The sequence below is a fragment of the Trachurus trachurus genome (assembly GCF_905171665.1).
Source record: "Trachurus trachurus genome assembly, chromosome: 8".
Taxonomy (NCBI): domain Eukaryota; kingdom Metazoa; phylum Chordata; class Actinopteri; order Carangiformes; family Carangidae; genus Trachurus; species Trachurus trachurus.
In genome coordinates, this window is record NC_139905.1 from 32,172,324 (window position 1) to 32,196,110 (window position 23,787).

At 45.9% G+C, this 23,787-nt stretch overlaps 1 protein-coding gene across 1 annotated transcript in view; it reads right to left on the reverse strand.

Annotated features, from left to right (window-relative positions):
• Positions 1-23,787, reverse strand: part of LOC310989755 (NACHT, LRR and PYD domains-containing protein 1-like) — a gene marked incomplete at its 5' end in the record, with an annotated part of 43,309 nt that overhangs the window by 15,024 nt on the left and 4,498 nt on the right. The window contains one exon of the mRNA XM_083976902.1: positions 2,073-2,116. Coding sequence (XP_083833028.1) covers positions 2,073-2,116 — 44 coding nt within the window. The remainder of the gene's footprint in view (positions 1-2,072; positions 2,117-23,787) is intronic.

Below are 23,787 nucleotides of genomic sequence, written 5' to 3' on the forward strand. Positions count from 1 at the left end.
ACAGGCTCATCAAAAAATGTAGCTCTGTGATGGGGGAGGGAGCGGAGCTGGTAGAGGCTGTGGTTAAGTGGAGGATAGGGTGTAAGTTGAAGACCATCCTGGGTGACCCCCAACACCCTCTACACAAAACCCTCACAGGTCAGAGGAGCAGCCGCAGTAAAAGGCTCATCTCCCTGACCTGCAGAACTGAAAGATTTAAGAGATCATTTGTTCCTGCTGCAATCGTTTTACATAACACTTGTTAAAATGTTTTTTGTGTTCATCTTTTTTGTGTCATTGTTGTGTGAGCTACTGGACTAACTTGAATTTCCCTGCTAGGGATGAATAAAGTATTCTCTATCTATCTAGCTATTATGAGTACAGTCCTATGTCTGCCTTTGAACAGGGCCAACATTTTTTTTTTTGCTTATAGTTTGCGGGAGCATTTTTTTCATTGTACCGTACAGTTTTTTGTGACATGTCGGCTAAAAGGCATGGTCACGTGACTTTCTGTGTAAAAACATGACATCATAATACACACCTGGCTAGAGGAGAGTTAAAAGACCATCATACTTTTTACTGGACCTCAATCGACCAAGGGAAAGTGGTATAATCTGATATTTTAGATCAGAGTTTTAAAAAAAGCGGCAAATCTCGCAGCCGTCTCCGTCCCGCATTTTACCAGGGCGGCGATGCACGATTCTCGGGGAGCGCTCTGGGAGGGTCCCCTCTCTGGTTCTCCGGGCCTGGAGCTTCTGGGACTGGTTCTCGTTTTACAGCTGCTGCTTGCAGATGACAATAATATTTCAACTCTAGTCAAGTCCCACTGCACTATGACACTCAGCGCGATCACCCCCAGCCTGCCCCAGCTGCGGCTCCGAGGATGGTGGGTCTCCTGGGGGCAGCGCGAATAGGGGGGCGGCTCTCCATTCCGACACCCCGCTGTTCCGAAACCCCCCCACTCCGAAACACTGCTATTCCGAACGTCTGCCCGAAACACCGCTGTTCCGATATATGTCATTAATATTAAGTATTTGCTTGTTTTGCAGTTAATTATGCACATGATCCGTTTGACCCCAAAAAGGAAAAAAGGATCAATGCGCACTGCACACTGCGCAGCCTCCGGTTCCTTTCTGATTACGTCCGTCCGTCCGTTCGGATTGGGGGGGTTTCCCCAATAGCCTTTTCGGAATAGCGGGGTCTTTAGAAAAAATAGAAAACCCTGCTATTAAGATTAATGGAAGTCTATTTTCGGATGTGAATGATGTGATGTGAATGAAACCATGAAAATATAAAAAATATTTTTCTGGGACAAAATAACCCCCTGGTGAAAACGTGTGTTTTTTGCAATTTTCAATGGATCTCTGTGGGGACATTTTTTGTCCCTATCAGGAGATGAGGTCCCAACGCGATAAACAGAGAATTATAAGGTGCAGACAGGAGATCTTTTAGGAGCATGATGTACCCTGCAAAACCCACCTCTCTGCAACCTATGAACATTATAGCATGATCACAGCCAAAATGACAGCCAAATTAAAAATCTGATGGTCCATAAAATGTGCCAACAGGATCTGAGGGTTAAACATCCCGCCTTTCCGACAATTGTTTTAATAGCGTATTTTTGGTATTTTATGGTTGGGCTTAGGCAATGAAGAAAGGAGTTGGTTAAGTTTAGTAAAAAAGACCAGGTAGAGGCTAGACAGGCAAACTAATCCCTGTCTGCGCTCTGCTGCTAATTCTGCACAACCATGTGGGTATTCCTCTATCAGCATGAAGGGAGTCACCTGTTGAGTAACGCACATTTCCTTATAGAAAGCCTTGTCGGAATGGTGGGACATTTGCATGTCAGAATGGTGGTATGTCTATGGTGGGATGTCAGAATGACAGCATGTAACCGAAATTTGTAATAACTGATGCAAAATGTAACAACTTCTTACAAAATGCGGCAACGTTTATTACATATTGCGTTCAAGATATTTATTTCAAAATGTGGCAGATTATTACAAAATGCGGCGTTATTACATTATGACGTGAACATTTATTACATTATTACATAATGTGGTGTTACAAGGAGACAGAGGTTCATTACTCACAGGTTTTGTCTCTGGAAGCTTGAATCACCTTGTCCACCCCGAACCTGTAGGAATAAACACAACAGAGTCAGAGGGAAATAATCAGATTTTGTTTGAGTTTGTTTTATTAAACCAAACTGTGATGATCCAGGATCAGACTCACCCAGCTGAGTTCTAACTTTAAGTCTCATGTTCAACCAGGTTACTATGGTGTCACCATGTTTACTAATCTGGACCAGGTGGCGTTTAAAGGATCAGATCAAAGGGAATAGAGAATATGGCTCTTAATCAATCAGATCTAGAAAAGTAAAGCCACGGGCACCACACGAAGTTCAGCATCTCATCAGTGCTGTCCTGATATTCTAGCTGCTGCACATCATTCTGTATTTGACTCTTAAGCCGGGTTCAGACGACACGATTTCAGGTCGATTTTGACATGATTCTGTCGTGACCGACACATTTCCAGCGTCGTGCCCGATTATGAGCATCAGGAACGACAAACGGACGTGTAGTGTGACCTAATTGACGACCAGCGGTTTTATGTCTACGACGCTCTATAACCAATGATGTCGACCAATAGGATGACAGAGCTCTGACGCATTGTTTACACACAGTGAACATCCAATATAAGTTAATGTTGAGGTTTACAACAAGAAGTTCTGACCAAGCAATCTGACCAGACATTTAGAACGTGCTCAAATCAGCATGACAGCACGCCTAACTCATCACTAAATATAATACTCCGCCATGTCATGTTGTTTTATCCATCTCCATGGTAACCATCCATGGATTCTTATTTTTATTATTTTAGAAACATTATGTTACTCATGAAAATAAATCACAAACTATATCAAACTCCTGTAGAGTGCTACTTTCAGATGCCAAATTCAAATTTTAGAACAATTAAATAACCATTTTTTTAGTGAATATGCTGTAAACTGCCTCGTTTTAGCCGAGAGGCTGTTCCCTTCCGTATGTGTACAGTCAAGCTGCGTTCACACCGGACCTTTTATGTTTGTCGCTGTCGCTCGTATCGCTCCGAAAAAACGCTCTGTCGCTCAGCTGCATTCGCTCGTCAATTTGGCACAGAGCCACAGACTCGCATTTTGGCTTTGATGACGTCATGCCCACTGCCATGTGTCTCTGTTTACACCTGGTTTACACCGGCACCACCGGGATTACGGCATCCAATCAGAGCTGAGCGACGAGCGACTGACGGCCGGAGAGTTGGGATTTCTCATCTCGAGCGACAGAGCGAAAAAACACTCCGTCGCTCCAAGCCCCAGCGTTTTTTCGCCTGAGTGATGAAACGCTCAGTCGCTCGTTTGCATTGACTTAACATGTAAACTCGTCGCTTATTCGAAAAACAAAAGGTCCTGTCACGAGGCCAGCGCCATGACAGTTTGGGTTGCATGTTTGTCTGTTTTGTTTTGTTACTCTACCTGTTTGTCTGTGACAGTGTTCGAAACCACATACTCCATACTACATACTTCCATACTGCATACTTCCATACTCCATACTACATACTAATCGATCATACAGTATGCAGAGCGTTCACACTGCTGCGTACTATGATAACCCACAATGCATTTCGCTCCTGCCCGAGCCGAAATCAGCCGCCCTGAAGCTGATTTCACTTAAGCTCTAAACTGTGTAAATATATAACTTCAGCAACATTTGAAACATTTTCAGGCGAGAAAGTACTACTTCGTATCCCCATGGTGTTGAAAAAATGACAAAATAACACCTATTTACAATTTTAGTCGGACGAAGTCGGACTTCTCTGGCGTTAGTAAAACCAGCCGTAATGAGCACTGTACTTCCGGTTTCTGTGTCAAAATAAAGCACCCGTTGCAATTGACCATAAAGAAAGCCGTTACAATGACGTCAGTGCTCTTACTTTATAAACAGGAAGTGAACCTGTCCCCACTGTGGCTAGCTTGGAAACGCCGTTTGGACCGACCGTTAACGGAATTTGCCCGTTCAAAATGCCTTACCGGAGAGTTTTGCCTGCTCTGAGACGAAGATCCGCCCGCCGTCTTCGCTACATCATACTTGCTCTGGACTGGGGATTATTTCAAAATTTATAGATTTGGACAGCTCCTGTGTTTTCTGTGGCCATACTGAAGAAACTTTAAATCATCTGTTTTTTGAATGTAATGTAACAATGAAATTTTGGTCAGACTTGTGTTCTTATATTTTCTCCCATGTAAACATGTCATACTGCTTCTCCCTTAAAGATGTTATATGTTATTATGAAAATAAGAAGAACAGGAGTCTTCAGTATTAAGTTAATTTTTTCATTTTATTTGGTAAATACTTTATTCATAAGCAAAAGTTTGCAACCTCCAAACCAACCTTTTCACATTTTTTAATTGAATTCTCTATAAATCCCTAGCCTTAGTTAAAAATAAGAAGAACACAACTTTTTTAGAAAACTATGAAAAGGTATTTATTGTACTTCCTGACATTTAATGGAATTTGTTAACAGTGATTATTACACACCTATGTATTGACATGACAATATTTATTTATTTTTGTTTTGTTTCTGTTTGTCTAATTTTCTTCATTTTCTACTTATTTGAATGAGATCCTTGCTGTATTTATTTATTTTATCCATTGTCTTTCTGAATATGAAACAGCTCTCGTGTTGTGTTATGTGTCAGTTTTTGACACTTTTTGTACACTTTGAACACTTAAATAAAGAAAAGAAAAAAAAAAAAAAAAAAAAGCAAGGAAGAGGCGGTCCTTGACGTCACTTTGCGTTGCATCTTGGGTAGTTTGAGTATGAGTAGTGACCTCATGATGTATACTCAACATTTCGGCCGAATCTAGTATGCATCCGGGAACTTCTCGCCTACTGCAAATCGCATACTGCGCAGTGTGAACATACTGCATACTCAAATCGTTAGTATGAGTAGTACGAGTAGTAGGAGAAGTATGCGGTTTCGAACACAGCCACTGTCTCGTTCCCCCTCCCCCTTGCACTCTGTCACCTCTCCTGGACCTGCCTGCCTCCCACTCCACACCTGCCCTGCTGCTGCAATCAAGCCAGCTGGTTCTCATCAGCTCATCAGTCTGCACTTCAGTCCTGCCTCGACCGTCAGTCTCTGCCGGATCGTCGTTCAATCCACATGTCTCTGCCCTGCCTGCCTGCCTGCCACCCCAGCCATCACCTCAAGCCCCCCTTCAGCTGTCCCCCCCCTGGATCCACGCTCCAACCCATCGCCCCCCTGTCCCTCACTTCCCTAACCTCAAATAAACATTTTATTTTTTCAGTTGGTGTCTGTCTCAGGGTTCCTAGCAGAGTCGTGACAGGTCCGGTGTTAACGCAGCTTTGGAGAGACACTAGTTGTGACCGCGGTGAAAATAAAATATGGCCTGGAGCTGAATACTTCGTTGGATAAAATGGAAGCTCTCTCTCTCTCTCTCTCTCTCTCTCTCTCTCTCTCTCTCTCTCTCTCTCTCTCTCTCTCTCTCTCTCTCTCTCTCTCTCTCTCTCTCTCTCTCTCTCTCTCTCTCTCTCTCTCTCTCTCTCTGTGTCCAAAAATGAAGACAGACAGCTTCATCTGAACACAGTCAGGCTGCTGCAGACGGAGACTCAGGTGCAGTGGAGGGGGATGAGGATATGGACTTTGAGACCGACTCTGACTGTGTCTCTGTGGCAGATTCCCAGTCAGGGGGTGGAGATCTGTACACACTGGAGGACATTAACCTGTTCCTCGATGAGACCTTTGGTAAGTCTGTGAAAGTGGCTGATCATTTTCCTGATGTTCAGAAGTTCATTAGGAGTGTGTCGACTCTACAGAGGGTTGTTGGCTTGGACTTGTTGGATGAGAAGAAACGTTTTCGGTTAAAGAAACACTTGACAGGGCTCAGGAAAGTGATTAGGGCAAACAGAGGGAAAGGGTCAAAAAAGCGAAAAATTCGTAAGTAAAATGATGATGTTTGTGTTGCACCTGGTGGTCCTTCTCTTACTGTCTCTTTTTCCTGTCTCCATCTCTCTCTCTCAGTTTAAGATGCACCAGGTGAGGTTAGGCTCTTTAAACATTAACGGGGGGAGGAGTCAACAGAGGAGGGCGGTTATTTCAGAAATGATCACACAGAAAAAATTGAATATTGTTTTTCTTCAGGAAACACACAGTGATGTAGGGAATGAGACAGACTGGGGTTTGTGGTGGCAGGGGCAGTATGTCCTGTCTCATGGGACAAACTTATCTGCCGGTGTGGCCGTCCTCTTTTCTCCAGGGCTGAACGTCCACATCCTGTCCACCACAGAGATAGAGACAGGCAGGGCTGTAGCAGTCAGAGCAGAAATACAGGACATCTCCTTCTGCTTTGTAAATATTTATGCTCCGAACCAGGGCTCACACAGACTGGACTTTTTCCAGAAAGTAAAAGTTTTCTTGCAGCAGTGTGATCAGAGTGAATGTGTGGTGATGGGGGGCGACTGGAATTGTACAACAGATTTCACAGTAGACAGGATAGGGGAGGAGCCTCACCTGCAGTCGTCAGCTTTATTGTCACGGGTGGTTTCAGAGTCAGGACTGGTGGATGTGTGGAGGCTCAAACATCCTCAGGCGAGGCAGTATACCTGGGTAAGGGTGGTCGATGGGAGGGTGAGGGCAGCCAGGCTGGACAGGCTGTACATCAGCCATGGCTACAGCAACAGGCTACTGAGCAGCCATATTCTCCCAGTAGGTTTCACTGACCATCATCTAGTTACTGTAGGGTTTCACAGCTCACCAACCACCAGAGGCAGCTCCTACTGGCACTTTAATGTGAGGCTGTTACAGGACCAAGTTTTCTGTCAGACTTTTCAGACTTTTTGGGGAACATGGAGGGACAGGAAGAGGGAATTTGTGTCTCTGAGTCAATGGTGGGAGGTGGGAAAGGCTCACATTAGGGTTTTCTGGCAGCAATACACAAGTCACTCAACAGCAACAGTCAGGAGAGTCATTAAGGACCTAGAAAAGGAAATTGGGGATTTGGAGAGCAGTGTTCTTACTGGCAGCAGCACAGACAGCAGCAGACTCCAGCTTAAAAAGCAGGAACTAGGTTCTTTCATGCAGGAGAGGGTTAAAGGGGCCCTGGTCAGGTCTCGCTTTATAAATATTAGAGACATGGACGCTCCCACTTCTTTTTTCTTTAATTTGGAGAGGTCTGTGTCGCAGACCAAGCAGATGGTCTGTCTCCGCCTCCCTGATGGCTCTTTATCCACGGACCCAGTGAAGATGAGGCAGCATGCTGTGGATTTTTACAGCGCCCTCTACAGGAGGGAGGACTGTTCCAGAGAGTGTGTGGACGAGCTGCTGCAGGACCTCCCTCAGCTGACGTCTGGGGACAGAGCGGTGCTGGATGCTGAGGTCTCTCTGGAGGAGCTCACCGCTGCTGTGGCTCAGATGGCTTCTGGTCGGGCTCCTGGACTGGACGGACTCCCGGCGGATTTTTATAAACATTTTTGGAGGTGTCTGAACTGACCTGTGTGAGGTGCTGCGAGAGTCCTCTCAGACCGGCATCTTACCAACATCATGCAGGCTTGCAGTCCTCTCACTGCTGCCTAAGAAAGGCGACCTAGCTTTGCTGGAGAACTGGAGACCGGTTGCTTTGTTATGCACTGACTATAAACTTTTATCCAAAGTGCTTGCAAACAGACTCAAGGGTGTGATGGGAATAATAGTCCACAGGGACCAGTCATACTGTGTACCGGACAGAACCATCACTGACAATCTTTTTCTTGTGAGAGACTTATTGGACATTTGTAAATTGCATAACATGGATGCTGGTATCATTTCTTTAGATCAGGAGAAAGCTTTTGATCGAGTTGATCATAGGTTTCTTTTTTCCACGTTAAGAGCTTTTGGTTTTGGAGATGGTTTTGTTTCACTGTTGAGTTTGTTGTATAGTGAAGCTTGTTGTTTGGTCAAGGTGGGGGGCGGGCTGAGCTGTCCAGTGCAGGTACAGAGGGGCATTAGGCAGGGGTGTCCACTCTCTGGTCAGTTGTACTCGTTGGCCATTGAGCCACTTCTGGCCAAGTTGAGATCTAGGCTGTCTGGGATCAGTTTGCCGGGGTTGCTTCACCGGCCCCCACTGGTGGTTTCGGCCTATGCTGATGACGTTAATGTCTTTATTCGTAATCAGGGAGACGTGTCCTTTCTTACACATGCCTTGGATCTTTTTAGCAAAGCTGCTTCAGCAAGGGTAAATTGGGGGGGAAAGTGAGGCTTTGCAGTTGGGGTCGTGGGGGGAAACAGGGGCACCGGTGTTACCAGGGAACCTGAGCTGGGGAAGGCAGGGCATGAAGGTGCTGGGGGTGTTTCTGGGGAGTGAGGAGTTTCAGAAGAAGAACTGGGAGGGTGTGACGGAGAAAGTGTGTGCCAGACTGTCTAAGTGGAAATGGTTGCTCCCTCAGCTCTCCTACAGGGGCAGAGTCCTGATTGTCAATAACTTGGTTGCCTCGACCCTTTGGCACAAGCTGAGAGTCTTGCAGCCACCGAGGGGCCTGGTCGAAGCCATCCAGAAGAAGATGGTGGAGTTCTTCTGGTCGGGACACCACTGGCTGAGAGCAGCGGTGCTTCACCTGCCGGTACAGGAGGGTGGACAAGGCCTGGTGAACATCGCGGCACGGGTCGCGGCTTTCAGGCTGCAGACGGCCCAGAGATTGCTGTACAGTTTTGGTCTGCCGTGGATGGACACAGCCTGCTTGTTGCTGAGGAAGGCCGGTCGTCTCGGGTATGATAAACATCTGTTTCTGCTTGAGCTCAGCTCAGTGGACTTATCTGGTTTGACACCGTTTTACCAGTCGGTGCTCGAGGCGGCGCATGTCTTCACGTTCCAGCGGAAGGCTGTTTTAACACCTGGGATGTGGCTCTTTGAAGAACCTCTGCTATGGAACAGTTTTATCTCTTCGGGGGTCCTGTCCTCCGACAGCCTCAGGATCAGACTGAGGGAGGCCGGCTGCCTGAAGCTGGGTCACCTCCTAAGGACCTCCATCCCCCACCTGGCGGAGCGACTCAGCATTAGGTCCAGCAGAGTGCTGCACAGGCTGGTGGCAGAGGTCTGTGGGTCCCTGCCGGAGGTTCTTAGGGGGTTTGTGAAGGGCCGGACTGTTCTGGACCAGTGGGATGAGCAGCATGAGTATGTGTTTCCTGCCCTGATGGTTGCTCCTGCGGTTGGCCAGTGGCGTGAGGAGGAGGACCTCCTGCTTTCTCTGAGGACCCCACAGCTGGGAGACCTGGAGTCTCTGGGGAGAAAGGAGGCGTACAACATCGTCCTGAAGGTGGCAGGCCTGCGCTCTCTGGCCGAGTTGAAGGTGTCGAGGTGGACTGAGTTTTTTGGCAGGGGCTCTTCTCCAGGAGGTTGTTGGCGGTCCCTGTACAAACCCCCCGTTGAAAAACGGACGGGCGACCTCCAGTGGAGGATTGTACATGGGGCCATAGCTACAAACAGGTATCTGGCACACCTTGATCCTAGCACGGGGGTCAGCTGCTCCTTCTGCTCTGAAACTGAGACATTACAACACCTGTTTGTCCAGTGTCCCAGACTGGAGCCTCTGTTCAGGCTGCTGCAGGGCTGGGTGCAGGGGTTAGGGGAGCACTTCACTTTCTGTTTATACATCTATGGGCCACGCTACTCCGCAAACAAGAAGGCATCACACACACTCATCAACTACATCTCAGGGTTATCAAAGCTAGTCACCTGGAAGACAAGGAAGAACAGGGTGAGGGGTCAGGGGTCACAGGAGGTGGTGGCTATGGTAACGGGGATGCTGGCAGCTCGGCTGAGGGTGGAGTTCAGCTTCTACAGGTTGACTGACCAGATAGAGGGTTTTGTGAAGACCTGGGCTGTGAATGGTGTTTTGTGTTCGGTCCAGGAGGACTCACTGGTCCTGAGTTTCTGAGTCTTTTTCTGATGTTGTCATTTGCTCAGTTGATTATGTCCTGGTTTGCTCTGTCGCAATTGTGTGATTGAATTTGATAGAGTTGTGTGACATAGTATGGACTGATAATTAAAGTTTGGTTTTAAAAATCAAAATCTCTCTCTAATATGCTGAAGAGAAAATTTACCGTAATTTCCGGACTGTAAGCCGCTACTTTTTTCTCAAGCTTTGAACCCTGCGGCCTGTACAATGATGCGGCTAATTTATAGAATTTTACTGGCCAACGGCCTCCGGGAGGCGCTCTAGCAGGAAGCGCTAGTAGTGAGACAGACAAGTGGGGAAAGATTATGCGCCGAAGAAGACACTGGTTTTGCGTTTTGGTGCAGAGTTTTATTTTCTAACCAGGCATGTTACTGTCTGTTGGTGCTGTGTTGATGCCGTGTTGGTGCCTCCGGAGTAATTGTGATGGTTTAACTCGCTACATGACTTGTTACGAGTGAGAACGGAGGCTCTCTGTCTTCACCTGGCGTCTCACGGCTGAAAACCAACCTTGCAACATCACTACAGCACCTGGTCGTTGCCCCGTGTCCCAGCTCTCGTCTGCACACCGCAACACTAACGTGCTCCATAACCCATAATCTTTTGTTCATGACGGTACTACACAAACACACACGCGTAACATCGTATGTTATGTAACGTTATCCACCGCTCCATTTATTGATTTTTCGCCGGCTTCGTTGTCAACAAATGCACATGGCTAGGAGCGTAACCAAAACTGCGGAAAAGCAAGCGGACTTGTATAGTTCCACACATCTTCCGTGTACTGTCTTTCTGTGTCTCATGTTACAACATGAAAAACCTGCGGCTTATATTCAGGTGCGGCCTATATATGTACAACATCTATTTTCTTTTCAAATTTAGCTGGTGCGGCTTATATTCAGGTGTGCTTAACTCATTGAGTGCCAACCACGTAATTTCTCGTTTTTCGTTCCCATGCGTTGAGTGCCAAAAACGTAATTTTACGTTTTTTGCTTTTTTTTAAAATTATGAAAATAGACACTTTAACTCATTGAGTGCCGCGCTCCTTTCCAAAGTTTTAGTCAAGTGTACCGGCAATTTAGACCATTTTTGACTTTTTATGTAGAGCCACAGTGTATTCTATATTATTGCCACCAACACATACTGTAGCTCAATTGAAAGGTTTAACTTAATGCTTCAAGTGGCCACAAACCGTTTGTTTCTACGTGCCTCCGTTCCTGAGAAAAGTCAAGCTAAACATGGCTGGGTTTCACCAAAATCCCTCCTTTTTTTCTAGAAAAGGAGATAGAGCGTCTTTTATGAAAGGTGCGCTGTTTGTGTCTGTCGCTCTTCTCACACTCGCATTTCTGGATCAAAGGGCTCGTATAAGATAAATATATACAACAATGGTTGTTCTATTCACAAAACCACCAGCGGGGGCGGGGGGGGCGCCACTAAACAACAATAACACAGACGCACCGTGCCGTGTCACAGCTTCTCGCCGCGGAAAGTGAGGGTCTGTCGGCCACCGCGGCTCGGGAAGACCGGTCCCGCCGGTGGTTGCGGTCCTTCTGTGGTACGGGTCGGTGACGGCGGTCTGCTTTGGCCCAGAGACCATCAGATTTTACCGCGGGAGGACTTTGGGGAGGACACGGTGTTGCTCCAGCTGAAGACCGGGCGGACTGTCGGCTGAGAGCTTCCTGTTTCTGCTCCGAGCAGCTCGAGCAGCTGCTGCAGCAGCGCGGGTGAGAGCAGAGCAGCAGCGGAGCATCTGCGCTGCATCTGCATGCAGAACTCGTTTGCAGAAGCCGAGTTATGATAAAAACTTCCAGATCATGAGCTGTCATGTGACTTTGATCGTCATCTATTTCAGTTCTCCTCGTCGTAGAGTCCCCAAATTTACATATAATGTGTATTAAAGTGTCTATTTTCATAATTAAAAAAAAAAGCAAAAAACGTAAAATTACGTTTTTGGCACTCAACGCATGGGAACGAAAAACGAGAAATTACGTGGTTGGCACTCAATGAGTTAATACACATTATATGTAAATTTGGGGACTCTACGACGAGGAGAACTGAAATAGATGACGATCAAAGTCACATGACAGCTCATGATCTGGAAGTTTTTATCATAACTCGGCTTCTGCAAACGAGTTCTGCATGCAGATGCAGCGCAGCTGCTCTGCTCTCACCCGCGCTGCTGCTCCAGCTGCTCGAGCTGCTCGGAGCAGAAACAGGAAGCTCTCAGCCGACAGTCCGCCCGATCTTCAGCTGGAGCAACACCGTGTCCTCCCCAAAGTCCTCCCGCGGTAAAATCTGATGGTCTCTGGGCCAAAGCAGACCGGCATCACCGACCCGTACCACAGAAGGACCGCGACCACCGGCGGGACCGGTCTTCCCGAGCCGCGGTGGCCGACTGACCCTCACGTTCCGCGGGGAGAAGCTGTGACACGGCACGGTGCGTCTGTGTTATTGTTGTTTAGTGGCGCCCCCCCCCCGCCCCCGCTGGTGGTTTTGTGAATAGAACAACCATTGTTGTATATATTTATCTTATACGAGCCCTTTGATCCAGAAATGCGAGTGTCAGAAGAGCGACAGACACAAACAGCGCACCTTTCATAAAAGACGCTCTATCTCCTTTTCTAGAAAAAAAGGAGGGATTTTGGTGAAACCCAGCCATGTTTAGCTTGACTTTTCTCAGGAACGGAGGCACGTAGAAACAAACGGTTTGTGGCCACTTGACGCATTAAGTTAAACCTTTCAATTGAGCCACAGTATGTGTTGGTGGCAATAATATAGAATACACTGTGGCTCTACAAAAATCGTCAAAAATGGTCTAAATTGCCGGTACACTTGACTAAAACTTTGGAAAGGAGCGCGGCACTCAATGAGTTAATAGTCCGGAATTTACGGTAGTATGTGCTTGTTGCCTGTCAAGATCACTCTTTTTAAAACTTTCTGCACCCCAATGTATACTGCCCACTTGTGGCGGCATTACAAAAGGAGCTCCATGCAGAGACTCAAGGTGGCACATCATGATGGCCTGAGGATGCTGCTCAATGTGCCTAGAGGAAGCAGTGCGAGCCAAATGTTTGTGAGTGCTGGTGTGTCTACATGTCCTGCTGTACTCATGTTCAGCTGTATGTGTAGAATATCTAAATCAACATGTGTATATAGTATATATATATATATATATATATATATATATATATATATATGAAGAGTTCATTTGCAAAAGCAGATAACTCCGTTTTTAAAAAATTCCAGAATCTTCATTTTTAATTTTTTATTTACATAAGGTGATATCAGTTAAACCAAAGTTGAGTGACTTTGAGATGTAACAAAACAGACATATCTCAAAAAAATAAAGTTTTATTGAAAAGAACACTTTGCAAAGAATAATTACAAAGCCTCAGCTCATTTTTTTCAAAATGGCACTTATCTGCTTTTGCAAAAGAACTCTTCATATATATATATATATATATATAAATCTAACAATTGTGGCAGTCGCAGTAGTTTGTTTGAATGAAAAGTGAAGCTTCATGTGTGTATTGGACAGAAGAGCAGCGCTGCCTGGGGGCTCTGTATCCTACGTACAGAAATCACCACATTTACATCAATAAATTAATGTTTTACAATGAACCGATCAGATTGCATTATTTATTTTTTTCTTTTATTGTGTTATATAACATGGCAGCATTTTTAATTTGTAAATTTTCTGATTTGTAGATTTTTCCAGTTTGTTGCGCTTCCTGTTGTAAACAATAAACATGAAACACGCATGTGCACATAAGACGCAGTAATCAGAAACCGGAATACTGGTGTTTATTGTAATGGGAAATTTTGGTGTAACCCATTGTATGCTTTACAAGGGTTGTATAACCATGTTAACTAAGTGAACTTCCTTTCACTTTGTGGAAAGTGGTACTCAGCTAATCCTTTCCTTTTACCTGTGTGACATACACCAGACACAAAATCACTGAATCCACACAGAGCAGGTTAAAGGGGACCTATTATGCTCCTTTTTGCACAAACTAAAATAGTTCCTGGGTGTCTGAAAGACATGTCTGTGACGTGCTTCGGTCAAAATACCCCAAAGATCAAACATCACAGCATTCTCAAAAACAGGGCTGTGCAAAACGGTCTGTTTCAGTGGCCCCTCCCTTTAAATGCAAATGAACCACTCCCTCAGCATTGTGTTACCCAGTGTTAATTTTGTCAGCTATTTTTCAATTTAGTTTTAGTCTTAGTCTTGTGTCAAATGCCCTTATAAGTTTTAGTCATATTTAGTCAGCTTGTATTCTTTTTTGTTTAGTCACATTTAGTCGACGAAAAGTCTTGGCATTTTAGTCTAGTTTTAGTCAAAGAAAATCCAAAGTATTTTAGTCTAGTTTAAGTCAATAGTCTTTTTTTAGTCTTTGAAAGCAGATTGACAGTAGGCTAATGTTAATCACAACTACTCAAACCAATATTGACAGGCAGCTGTCAGATGAGCCAACTTTCCAGCTTGTGTGTGCGTTTATGTAGGCTATTTGTCAGTAGCCTATCTAAACAGAGATGAACACACACACACACACACACACACACACACACACACACACACACACACACACACACACACACACACACACAGCGCAGAAGCGACCGACCACCACGGAGACGCTCTACGCCAGGGACACACCAGCCGCAGAAGCGCCGCGAGTAGCCGCGAAGCGGAGCCCTTTGATGTTAACGGTTGTGTCGTTCACAGCAGCAGCGCCGCGGCGCAGCCCCGTGCGATCCTGTCAAGCTGGGCAGGAAGTCGCACAAAGAAACAACGAGAGAATCCGGTTAATTTTCAAAATAAAACACGGCGATTGACAAATGTAATGATGTGAACGGGAGGGCTCCGGCTCGCACATGATCTCCGTTGCTCGGAGCTTCGCAGCGATTCCGCTGCCGGTTTACAGCGCCCGCACCCCCCCTGCAATGGCCATGCACCCCCCGCCCCCCATAACCAGTTTGTAGCCGCCGCACATAGCAGTGTGTGTGTTTGTTCCTCACTCAGGCACACACACACACACCCCTGGCAGCAGCGCAGGAGGAGAAAAACATGACATGCATCCAGTGAAGGCACTTTTTGGATTGTAGCTAATTTAAAAGTCTGTGACGAAAAAAGAAAGAGACATTTTATTAAGTTTTTATTTGATTAAGTAGATTTCGTCTCGTCTTTTTTCGTCAACAAAAAATGCGTGTAAATTTCGTCACAGTCAGTGTTTAAGGGCATTGATTTCGTCTCGTCTTCGTCATGAAAAAAACCATCGTTGACGAATATTTTTCGTCTAGTCTCGTCTGACGAAATTAACACTGGTGTTACCATGACGATGTCTACTACTAGTACCTATACTGATTTGGCCAAAATGTAGTATGCAAACAAAAGCTAAATCTGCAGTAGGCAAATTGCCAGATCTCCAGTCTGCATCTGACCAGTCTACATTGTGTAATGAAATGTGCCCATGACCTAGTCTCACCCTAACCAAAGATAGTATGGAGTAGTCTTTGCCATGTAGGCTACTGTAACCATGTAACATGTAATATAAAAATGCAAAAATAAATATATAAAATAAATTAAAAATATATGCAGACTGGTCAGTTCATTGTAAAACAGTTATTTATTGATGTAAATGTGGTGATTTGTGCACATAGACTACAGAGCTCCGCAGCACTGCTCCTCTCTCTCCTCCTCCTTCTCACAGCTTCACTTTTCATTCAAACTAATTCAACTGCCACAAGATTTCATCAATGAGACCAACATTCTACTAAATAGACTAACCACACGGCGGTAAACGTCTAAAAAACCTGCGGGTATGTTTATTAGCGATGGTTTTCTCTACCGCGATGAGCACGGGCGCCTGCCCGGCCAAGGAGGCCTGCAGACGGGCTCTGCCTGTGTGAGGAACCGCTGCAGCTGCGGAGCTCCGGTGCTCCGGCGGTCCAGCGTTACGTCGGTCCGGCGAACAACGTCGCCCCGGCGGTACGTCGCTGCTCACACAGGTACAGCTTCACTTACATGAAACGTTGGCGTAAACGCCTAAATAAAACTTAGTAAAGTGGCGCGACAGCGATAAAACATGCAGGGAAGAAGCAGGAAGTAGTCCGCTCCGCTCTCCGCTGTGACACCAGGCACAACAGAGCAGCATGGGAGGAGGCGGGGCCGGCTGGAGCAGACACCTCGGCATGACCATGTAGGGGAGTCCGGCACGCATCGACGTAGACGCGAGCTCATGTCAAAAAAAAACTCAGCGCAACCGAGTGTAACAGGTGTGCAGAGAAATCCCAATTATCTAGCAGGGTTTACCTCCAAATGCATTAACCTCAGGATATGACACTTCCACGGCCTCTAGAACCATTATCCAACATTTTAAACATATATAAAAGTCTGAAAAGCTGGAAAAGCATAATAGGTCCCCTTTAAAGGTCAGACGGTGCTCTGTGTTAATTTACAAGGGGAGTTGTGTCCTGGCGGTGAAGCCAGGCACAGCTATCACAGCCATATATTTTGTCTGTTGTTCAAATGTGTTTTGGGAACTATAAAGATAGCGCCCTCTTCAGCTCACTCACTCACTGACTGTATCCCTGTTCAGTTGTGTTGTGTGACTCCATTCATGAATGCCTTTTATTAAAACTCAAGAAAGACAGCTGACGTGTCCAGTTATCCTTTTTTAAATACTTTGGTGAAGGAACAACATTTTTTGCCACCACAATCTGGCGACCACGAAGGGACCCCATCTGTGAGCGGATTTTTTGGTTCTGGACCAAAGGTGTTTAGAGTGTGCACGACAAGGGCTTGGGCTCTTGGAAAACCTCAAACTCCCCCACAAAAGAAGGTTGAGAAGAGGGCCTAACGTCTGGAGGACTGAGAGTCCCCTCACTGTTGGGGTCCAACGAACTCGGTGGCTACGGAAAACACCTCGCTGCTTCTTTCTGGTGAGTTTTGAAAAAAGAAAAAGGCCAAATTGCGCAAGTTTGCCTCTCTGCCTACTATTTAAAAGTAGAGTCGGCAGACGTGCCGGGCACCATATCTCTCCCAGCGGAAGGATGGGATACGGTGTTTGAGAGGGCAGGCTTTTCCTAATAATAAGGTTCAAGGCCTTATTCTAGGGGTTTGAGGCCACTAGATTAAAAGGAAAAAATAAGGTTCAAGGCTTTATTCTAGGGGTTTGAGGCCACTAGACATAGAAGTTTAAAAAATAAAAATAAGGTTTGAGGCCTTATTCTAGTGGTTTGAGGCCACTAGACTTAGCAGTAAAATAAAAAATAAAAATAAAGTTCAAGTCCTTATTCCTGTGGTTCGAGACCACTAGACTTAGAAGTTTATTTGTTTGTCTGTTTTAGGTCAGCTTAACAATTTTGACTGTCTGAAAAAATAAGAGTAAATTAAAGTTGAAATCTGTTTAATGAAAATAAAATAAAAATCCAAATTTAGTAGTACTATTTTCATGGTAAATTAATTAGTAATTAAAGAGAAGTAACCTAAATTTGCCTGGTTAAAACAAAATCATAATTTAATAGTGACATTTTTCTTATTACTATTAAAGGAGTAATAGTGAGTAAAAGAGTAAAATCTAAATTTGATTTCTCTTAAATAAAATTGCAAACGTCTGAGAGAATATAATCATGGGAGCAGAAAATAGTAAACCCTCTGGAGGTAATCCATCCGAGGAACCAGATTATGAGGCCCCAAATGTAAAGTACATGATGACTAACTATGGGAAGGAAGCCATAGCCCAATTAGATCTGTGGGTCAGAGAATTAAAATTTCCAAAAACAGGAAGCCTCAGCGATAAACAGCTAGAGTTCCTACACATGAGATTACAGATAATGGCGGAAGAGCAACTAAATAGTAAAGATAAAAAAGAAAAGGAAATTGAGATAGACTGGAAAGCTTTTGACATGTGGATGCATGAAGCAGAGCGTAGGCAGGGCTCCAACAGGACCGTGCCCCAGTGTCTGAAGCTGGATCCGGACCTGGACTCTGCTCCACCTGCACCTCGACAGCCACAGCAACACCAACCTCCACCTCCACCTGAAATTCAGCCTGCACCTGGCCCTCGACCTCAGCTTCCACAACTCCACTCATCACCCCTATCTCCATCTGCATCTTTAACCACATCACCAGATCTGGCAAACGTATATGCCACGCTACAAGAAACACTCAGAAACCTGAGTCTGAGTCCCCCACCGTACAACCTCAGCTCCGCAACGCGGTCGGGCCTGGGTTTCAAGAAAATCACAGACTCGGCCACGGCCGAACCAGGAGCAGAGGGACACGTGACAGCGCCCATGATTGAAGTGGCCGCGGGAGATGGGCAAGTACAACTAGTGTACCTGAGGCCATGGACAGTGGACTTTAAAAAGGCCAAGGAGACAAAGTTGAGGGCTGAGAAAAGGGCAGCAGATAAAAAAGCAAGTAAAATCATGGCATCGCTGGCTGCGATTCAAGCAGTTCAAGCCCAGCAACAGAAGAAAGAGAAAGAACGTAACCGCGACCACGGCAGACGCAGATGGCAAAACAGAGGCCGTGGCCGCGGAGCAGCGAGCCGTGACGAAGGAAACGGGAACCGTTGTTTTCGGTGTGGGAAGAAAGGACACTGGGTGCGGAATTGCCGTAAGCCCAGGGAGGAGGTGAATTGGGACTCACTACTATATGGTGGAAGTGAGAGCCCGGGACGGGTCTGGTGGAGACACTGGGCCGGCAGCTGGGAGCACATTGGAAACACGTGAGAACACCTACACTAACACACACACTGATACACAGACACATGCTGCACGCCGTAACACTGATACTGACACTGATTCTAGTTAAGCAGCTGTGAATTTCATGAGAAATAGCTTAAATTCAGCAACACATATTAGTAGACAGTTGGTGTGGGTGGGACATTTTTCTTTGATTTTTTTTTTTTTTTTTAAGATACACAGCTCCACTAAAATGCATTTGATCCTAATTTGGGAAAAATTTTCAAACACTCATTGTTTAACTTTGACAGAAGTCCAGTTTTAAATTGATGAAAAATGATTTTATTTGTTTGTTAGGGTTATCTTTGATGTGTACACTAGACGGGGTATAAGTGACATAAGGGTAGAAAACTATCAATGCTTTTCCACCACCCCGACACACAAATCATGTTACGGGGGAAAGTAACTCTCCCCCTGCTCTGTTGTGCTGCAGCTCTGAGCACACACACACACATTGACGTCACATGCCCGCGCTGCAGTACACACATACACTCCTATTATGACAGTAGGAGTATCACTGATGAAATAATGCTAGACGGGGATTGTTTGAATTCAAATAGGTTATTCTGAGATAATGTTAAATGTATTGCCTCAACAATCTGAACCACACATCTCATTGGTGAATCCTGCATGTACAAACTTGGATAATTGAGTACAGAAGCTAAATGCTTCCTCAAACTAGAAGGCTACAGCTGATCCTCAGGTGCACTTTAAAGAAGTCCTGAGGGCAAATTGCAAATTGTTGAATAATGATGTTGAAGTTGAGGATGAGATCATATTTTTCTTTGACTATCCCAATTTTCACATTGACAAGAAAACTGTTTAAATCTGTTGAAGAGATCTCAGAATTAAAAGATATTCTCAGTCATCTCTGGGCTAAAAGTAAGCATGAAGTTCTGATTAAAAAACAATTAAATCACACTGTTTTGTCCCTGTTGTAACCAGTATCCTCTCAGACATGAAGCAGTTGAAGGCAGTAGGCCTGTGTATGATGCTTTGTTGAAAGCTGGTGTGATTGTGCCATGTGCTGGTTCTCCAGTGAGAACCCCCATTTTGCTGGTGCATAAGATTCGACCTTAGGGCGAGCCTGTGGAGTAAAGATTTGTGCAGGGCCTGCAGGCTGTAAATGTTGCTGTGCAGGCCAGGGCGCCGATGGTACAGAATCCGTACACTATTTTGTTTTGAATTTCAACAAATAGTAAATGTTTTTTTTGTTGTTGATTTTTCAAACGCTTTTATGTAGTTTGACAGTCAATTTTGGTTTTGCCTTGTGGTTTTTGGTGAGACGCTGTATGCGTTCGCTCGTTTTGCATGAGGGTTAGTGTGAATCTTCAACGATTCATAACTTTGCTCTGAGGGACAGACTGGAGACTCTGGGGCGGCCAGAGGGGAGCGTTTTGGTTGCAGAATGTTGATGGTATTTGGATTGCAAGTGAGACCAGAGAGAGATGCATTAAAGCTCCTCTGGCTCTTTTCACCCACCTGGCTGTACAGGGGCACTAGGCCAGCCTGTCCAAACTGCAGTTTGATGCCACAGAGGTCACATTTTGGGTCACGTGGTCTCAGCAGAGGAAAAATCCCTCTCATTCAAAAAGAAAATTTCAATTCGGAGAATCTCCAAACCTTTTAAAGAAACAGGTATTATGATTTTCTTTGGCCATGGCAAGCAAGCAGAAAATGGGTTGTTCAATGTGCAGTAATTTAGGCACCATTAGCAGCAATTGCTCATGGGAAAGGCCTAAAAGCTCAGACCCTGTCACTTAAGCCAGGGACACACCGAGCCGACCGTCGGGCGTCTGGCCTCGTCGGACACCGTCGGCAGCTCGTCTGTTTGGTGTGTTCCTCTCCGTCGTGGAGCCTCGGGTCTTGTCGGATCTCGTCGGGGCCGATTGAACATGCTCAGTCGGGACTCGTCGGCCGTCGGGAGAGTAGACTCGTCGGGTACTCTGATTGGCTGTGTGCTAGCTATGGCGATTCTGATTGGCGGTGCCCTAAGCGAATCAGTGCGGTGTGTGGGAGGGACGGAAGTGACCACAGTAAACAAACGGTGTCCTAGCCTGTGCTACAGTAAAAATGGTATACAAAATAAAAAGAGGAGTAAAGCAATATATTAAGCGGCTATATATATTTAAACATCAAAGATGTTCAATCAAACCCACATAGTTTGAAACAACGTTCAAAACACACACAGCTCACAACTAAGCATATAAAGCCCGCTAGCTTAATGCTAACGTGTAATGTAAAACACCATAGACGGGCTAACAGAAATTAGCATCGGCTATCGCCAATTCGCGGCAACCGAGCCACAGCAGTAAGCTGCTAAAAACAGTTTTAATTTCGGCTTTAGCGCTGTTAAAACGTGGCTGGTTAAATTGTTTTGGGGAGATAAATGTTGGTCTCATTGATGAAATTAACTGTGGCAGTGGCTTTGTTTGAATGAACAGTGAGCAGAGCTGCCCCTGGTCTGTATTGGTCTGTATTTCTATGGGGGAGTCCTCGCCACTCAGTCGCTCTGGTCGGCAGTCGGGGCGGTGTGTTTCACTTTTTCCTTTCTCCCGACGAGAGGCGACAGACTCGTCGGCCAAAGCCGTCGGCGTCGGGACGCGTCAGGAAGCGTCGTGGCGGTGTGTTCCTGGCTTTAGATGACACTGACGACTGTGGAGGCTGACGAACGTTTTTTCAGTGACTTTAAGGTAGTAGTATAAATACCTCCGACACTTGGACTACCTGACTGCTCATGACTTTTGACCATAACTGTTGACGAGAAGGGTGGGATTATGATTTCTGACAAGTACTGTTTTAACCCTGTTACTCTCCTGCCAACAGTTGAAGATGGAAAGCCACATGACCATGTGGCCATCATAATGTCTGTTTACTCCCACAGGCCAAAGTTAAAGGATACTCTACTCAGTATTTTTGTTGTTGTAGATTGTCAATTTTCAGGACGTTGGACATATTTGGGTGGATGGAGACGACTTCAACAGGAAAACCTAAATGATCAGCATTAATTGGTGTTTTTTTTATTATTTTTTGGTTGAACTGCTGGTACCAACATAACAAATTTCTGTGCGAAAGTTCACATTGACAACATTGACATTTTCTCTCTAGGTGTTCCCAGGACAGATGCAGCTGCACTCGCAGCTTCAAGGCTTCAAGGCTACTTTTGTCTCACGAATTATATGTCCGTTGTTTTTCTCTAACACCCCCCGTTCCATCCCCACAGTTGTGGCTACCACTGAGATAGCCAACTTGTTGATATGAGCCTCTCCCTCTCCCTTGTTTACGTTATCTCCACAGTGTGTGAAGTTGACACATGGGTTGAACCACGTGTCAAAAGGGGGAATGATTGAATGATTGAAGTATGTATGAAATCACTGGCCAGTGTGAGGATGAATGATATGGTATGGTGCATTCTAGTTGTTGTTTGCTTTTCCTTGTTGTTTGTTTTTTTTGTAAGTAAATTTTACCAACAGGTGAAGGTTGCCCTGCAGGAGCCAGCAGAGACAAAGCTGTGCGACCTCAGGTCAGGCGACTACATTCTGGTCAACGTCCATGACATCCCTGTAAGCAGCTCGGGTGCGGCCTAAGGGTGGCGACCAGCTTCCTGCTGGTCATCTCCATCACAACGGGGCTGTCGGTGCTGTTACTGAAAGTGATCTTCAACCGCGGGACGAGCAACAACAGCATGACGGATTCACCTCACCCAGATCACGGATCTACACCTACACCACACACCTCACCGGCTGGTGAGGAGATCTGCTGTTACCACAGGTAACACAACATCGAGACGGGAGGACAACGTTGGATACAAGGCAGTGATGACAGCTGCAGCGAGGAAGCTGACCAACGAGAGCTGCTACGTCTGCGCTGCCCTGCCACATGAAATGGGTAATTCATTGCCACTGCAATCCCATCCTCTAAATGTTTCTGAAACTTTAGGGGCGATGATTGCTTTCACCCAGGGAGACCACGGCCCAGAGCGCGTGTTTCACAACCTCACAGAGGAGCTGTTGAAGATCAACGTGAGTGTTGTGAATTACGAGGGGTCACAAATTCGCTTCTGGAATGTTTCCAGAAAAGTGCAGGAGGGAGCCTATCACTCCCTGCTGACCACAAATCCCACCCGTCACAAAGGTGCAGAATGCTTCACACGTCACTGTGCTTCCCCCAGAGATCACTTCCTGGGAGAATCAGTATGTGTGCAAACTGTGGCGGCGACATGTGGGGTATTGTGGGATGACAACATGAACGATTGCAAAGGAGACATGTCATATGTTGGTGCTTTGAATCTCACAGGTACCACCAGTCTGAATCGCACTGGTATCGACAACCCCATCGTCTACATGCCATCCACCGATGGCTATGGATCACTCAGACATCATGTCTGGGTGTGTGGAAAACATGTCTACCAGGCTTTGCGACCTGGTTGGTGTGGAACTTGCTATTTAGCTAAACTGTTACCAGCTGTCAGGATTGTGCCTGACCTGAATCACTTCCACACTAACTATGACCACTACTACCCACCACACCGGGCCAGGAGAGACACTGACACAGTGCATGAACGAGTCAGCACTGTGGAGAAGATCTTTGGTGCTCTCCTGCCTGGCTGTGGTGCAACTGACAATGCATTTAAGATCAATGACATTTCTCTGGACTTGGAAGATCTCACTGGCACAGTGGACACAGGTTTTGGGACACTCACACCGGCTGTGCAGGGCCTCAGCAATGTGGCTCTGCAGAACAGGGTGGCCATGGACATGGTGTTAGCAAACCAGGGGGGGGGGTTGTCATGTTGTGGGTACTGATTGCTGTACTTATATTCCTGACATATCTGATAATATGACCCATGTTGTTGCACACCTGAATGATTTGTTGCATTTGCAGAAGAGCCGAGACACGGAAGAGAACGCAGGTAATGGTTGGTGGTCTTGGGCTCCATCTACCGGGTGGCAGACTACACTGTTGCATTTGTTTGCCCCGGTCCTGGCTGTCCTTGTAGGTCTGAGTGTTGTCCTGTGTTGTGTTGTGCCACTAGTCAGATCATTGGTGACGTCAATGATCTCG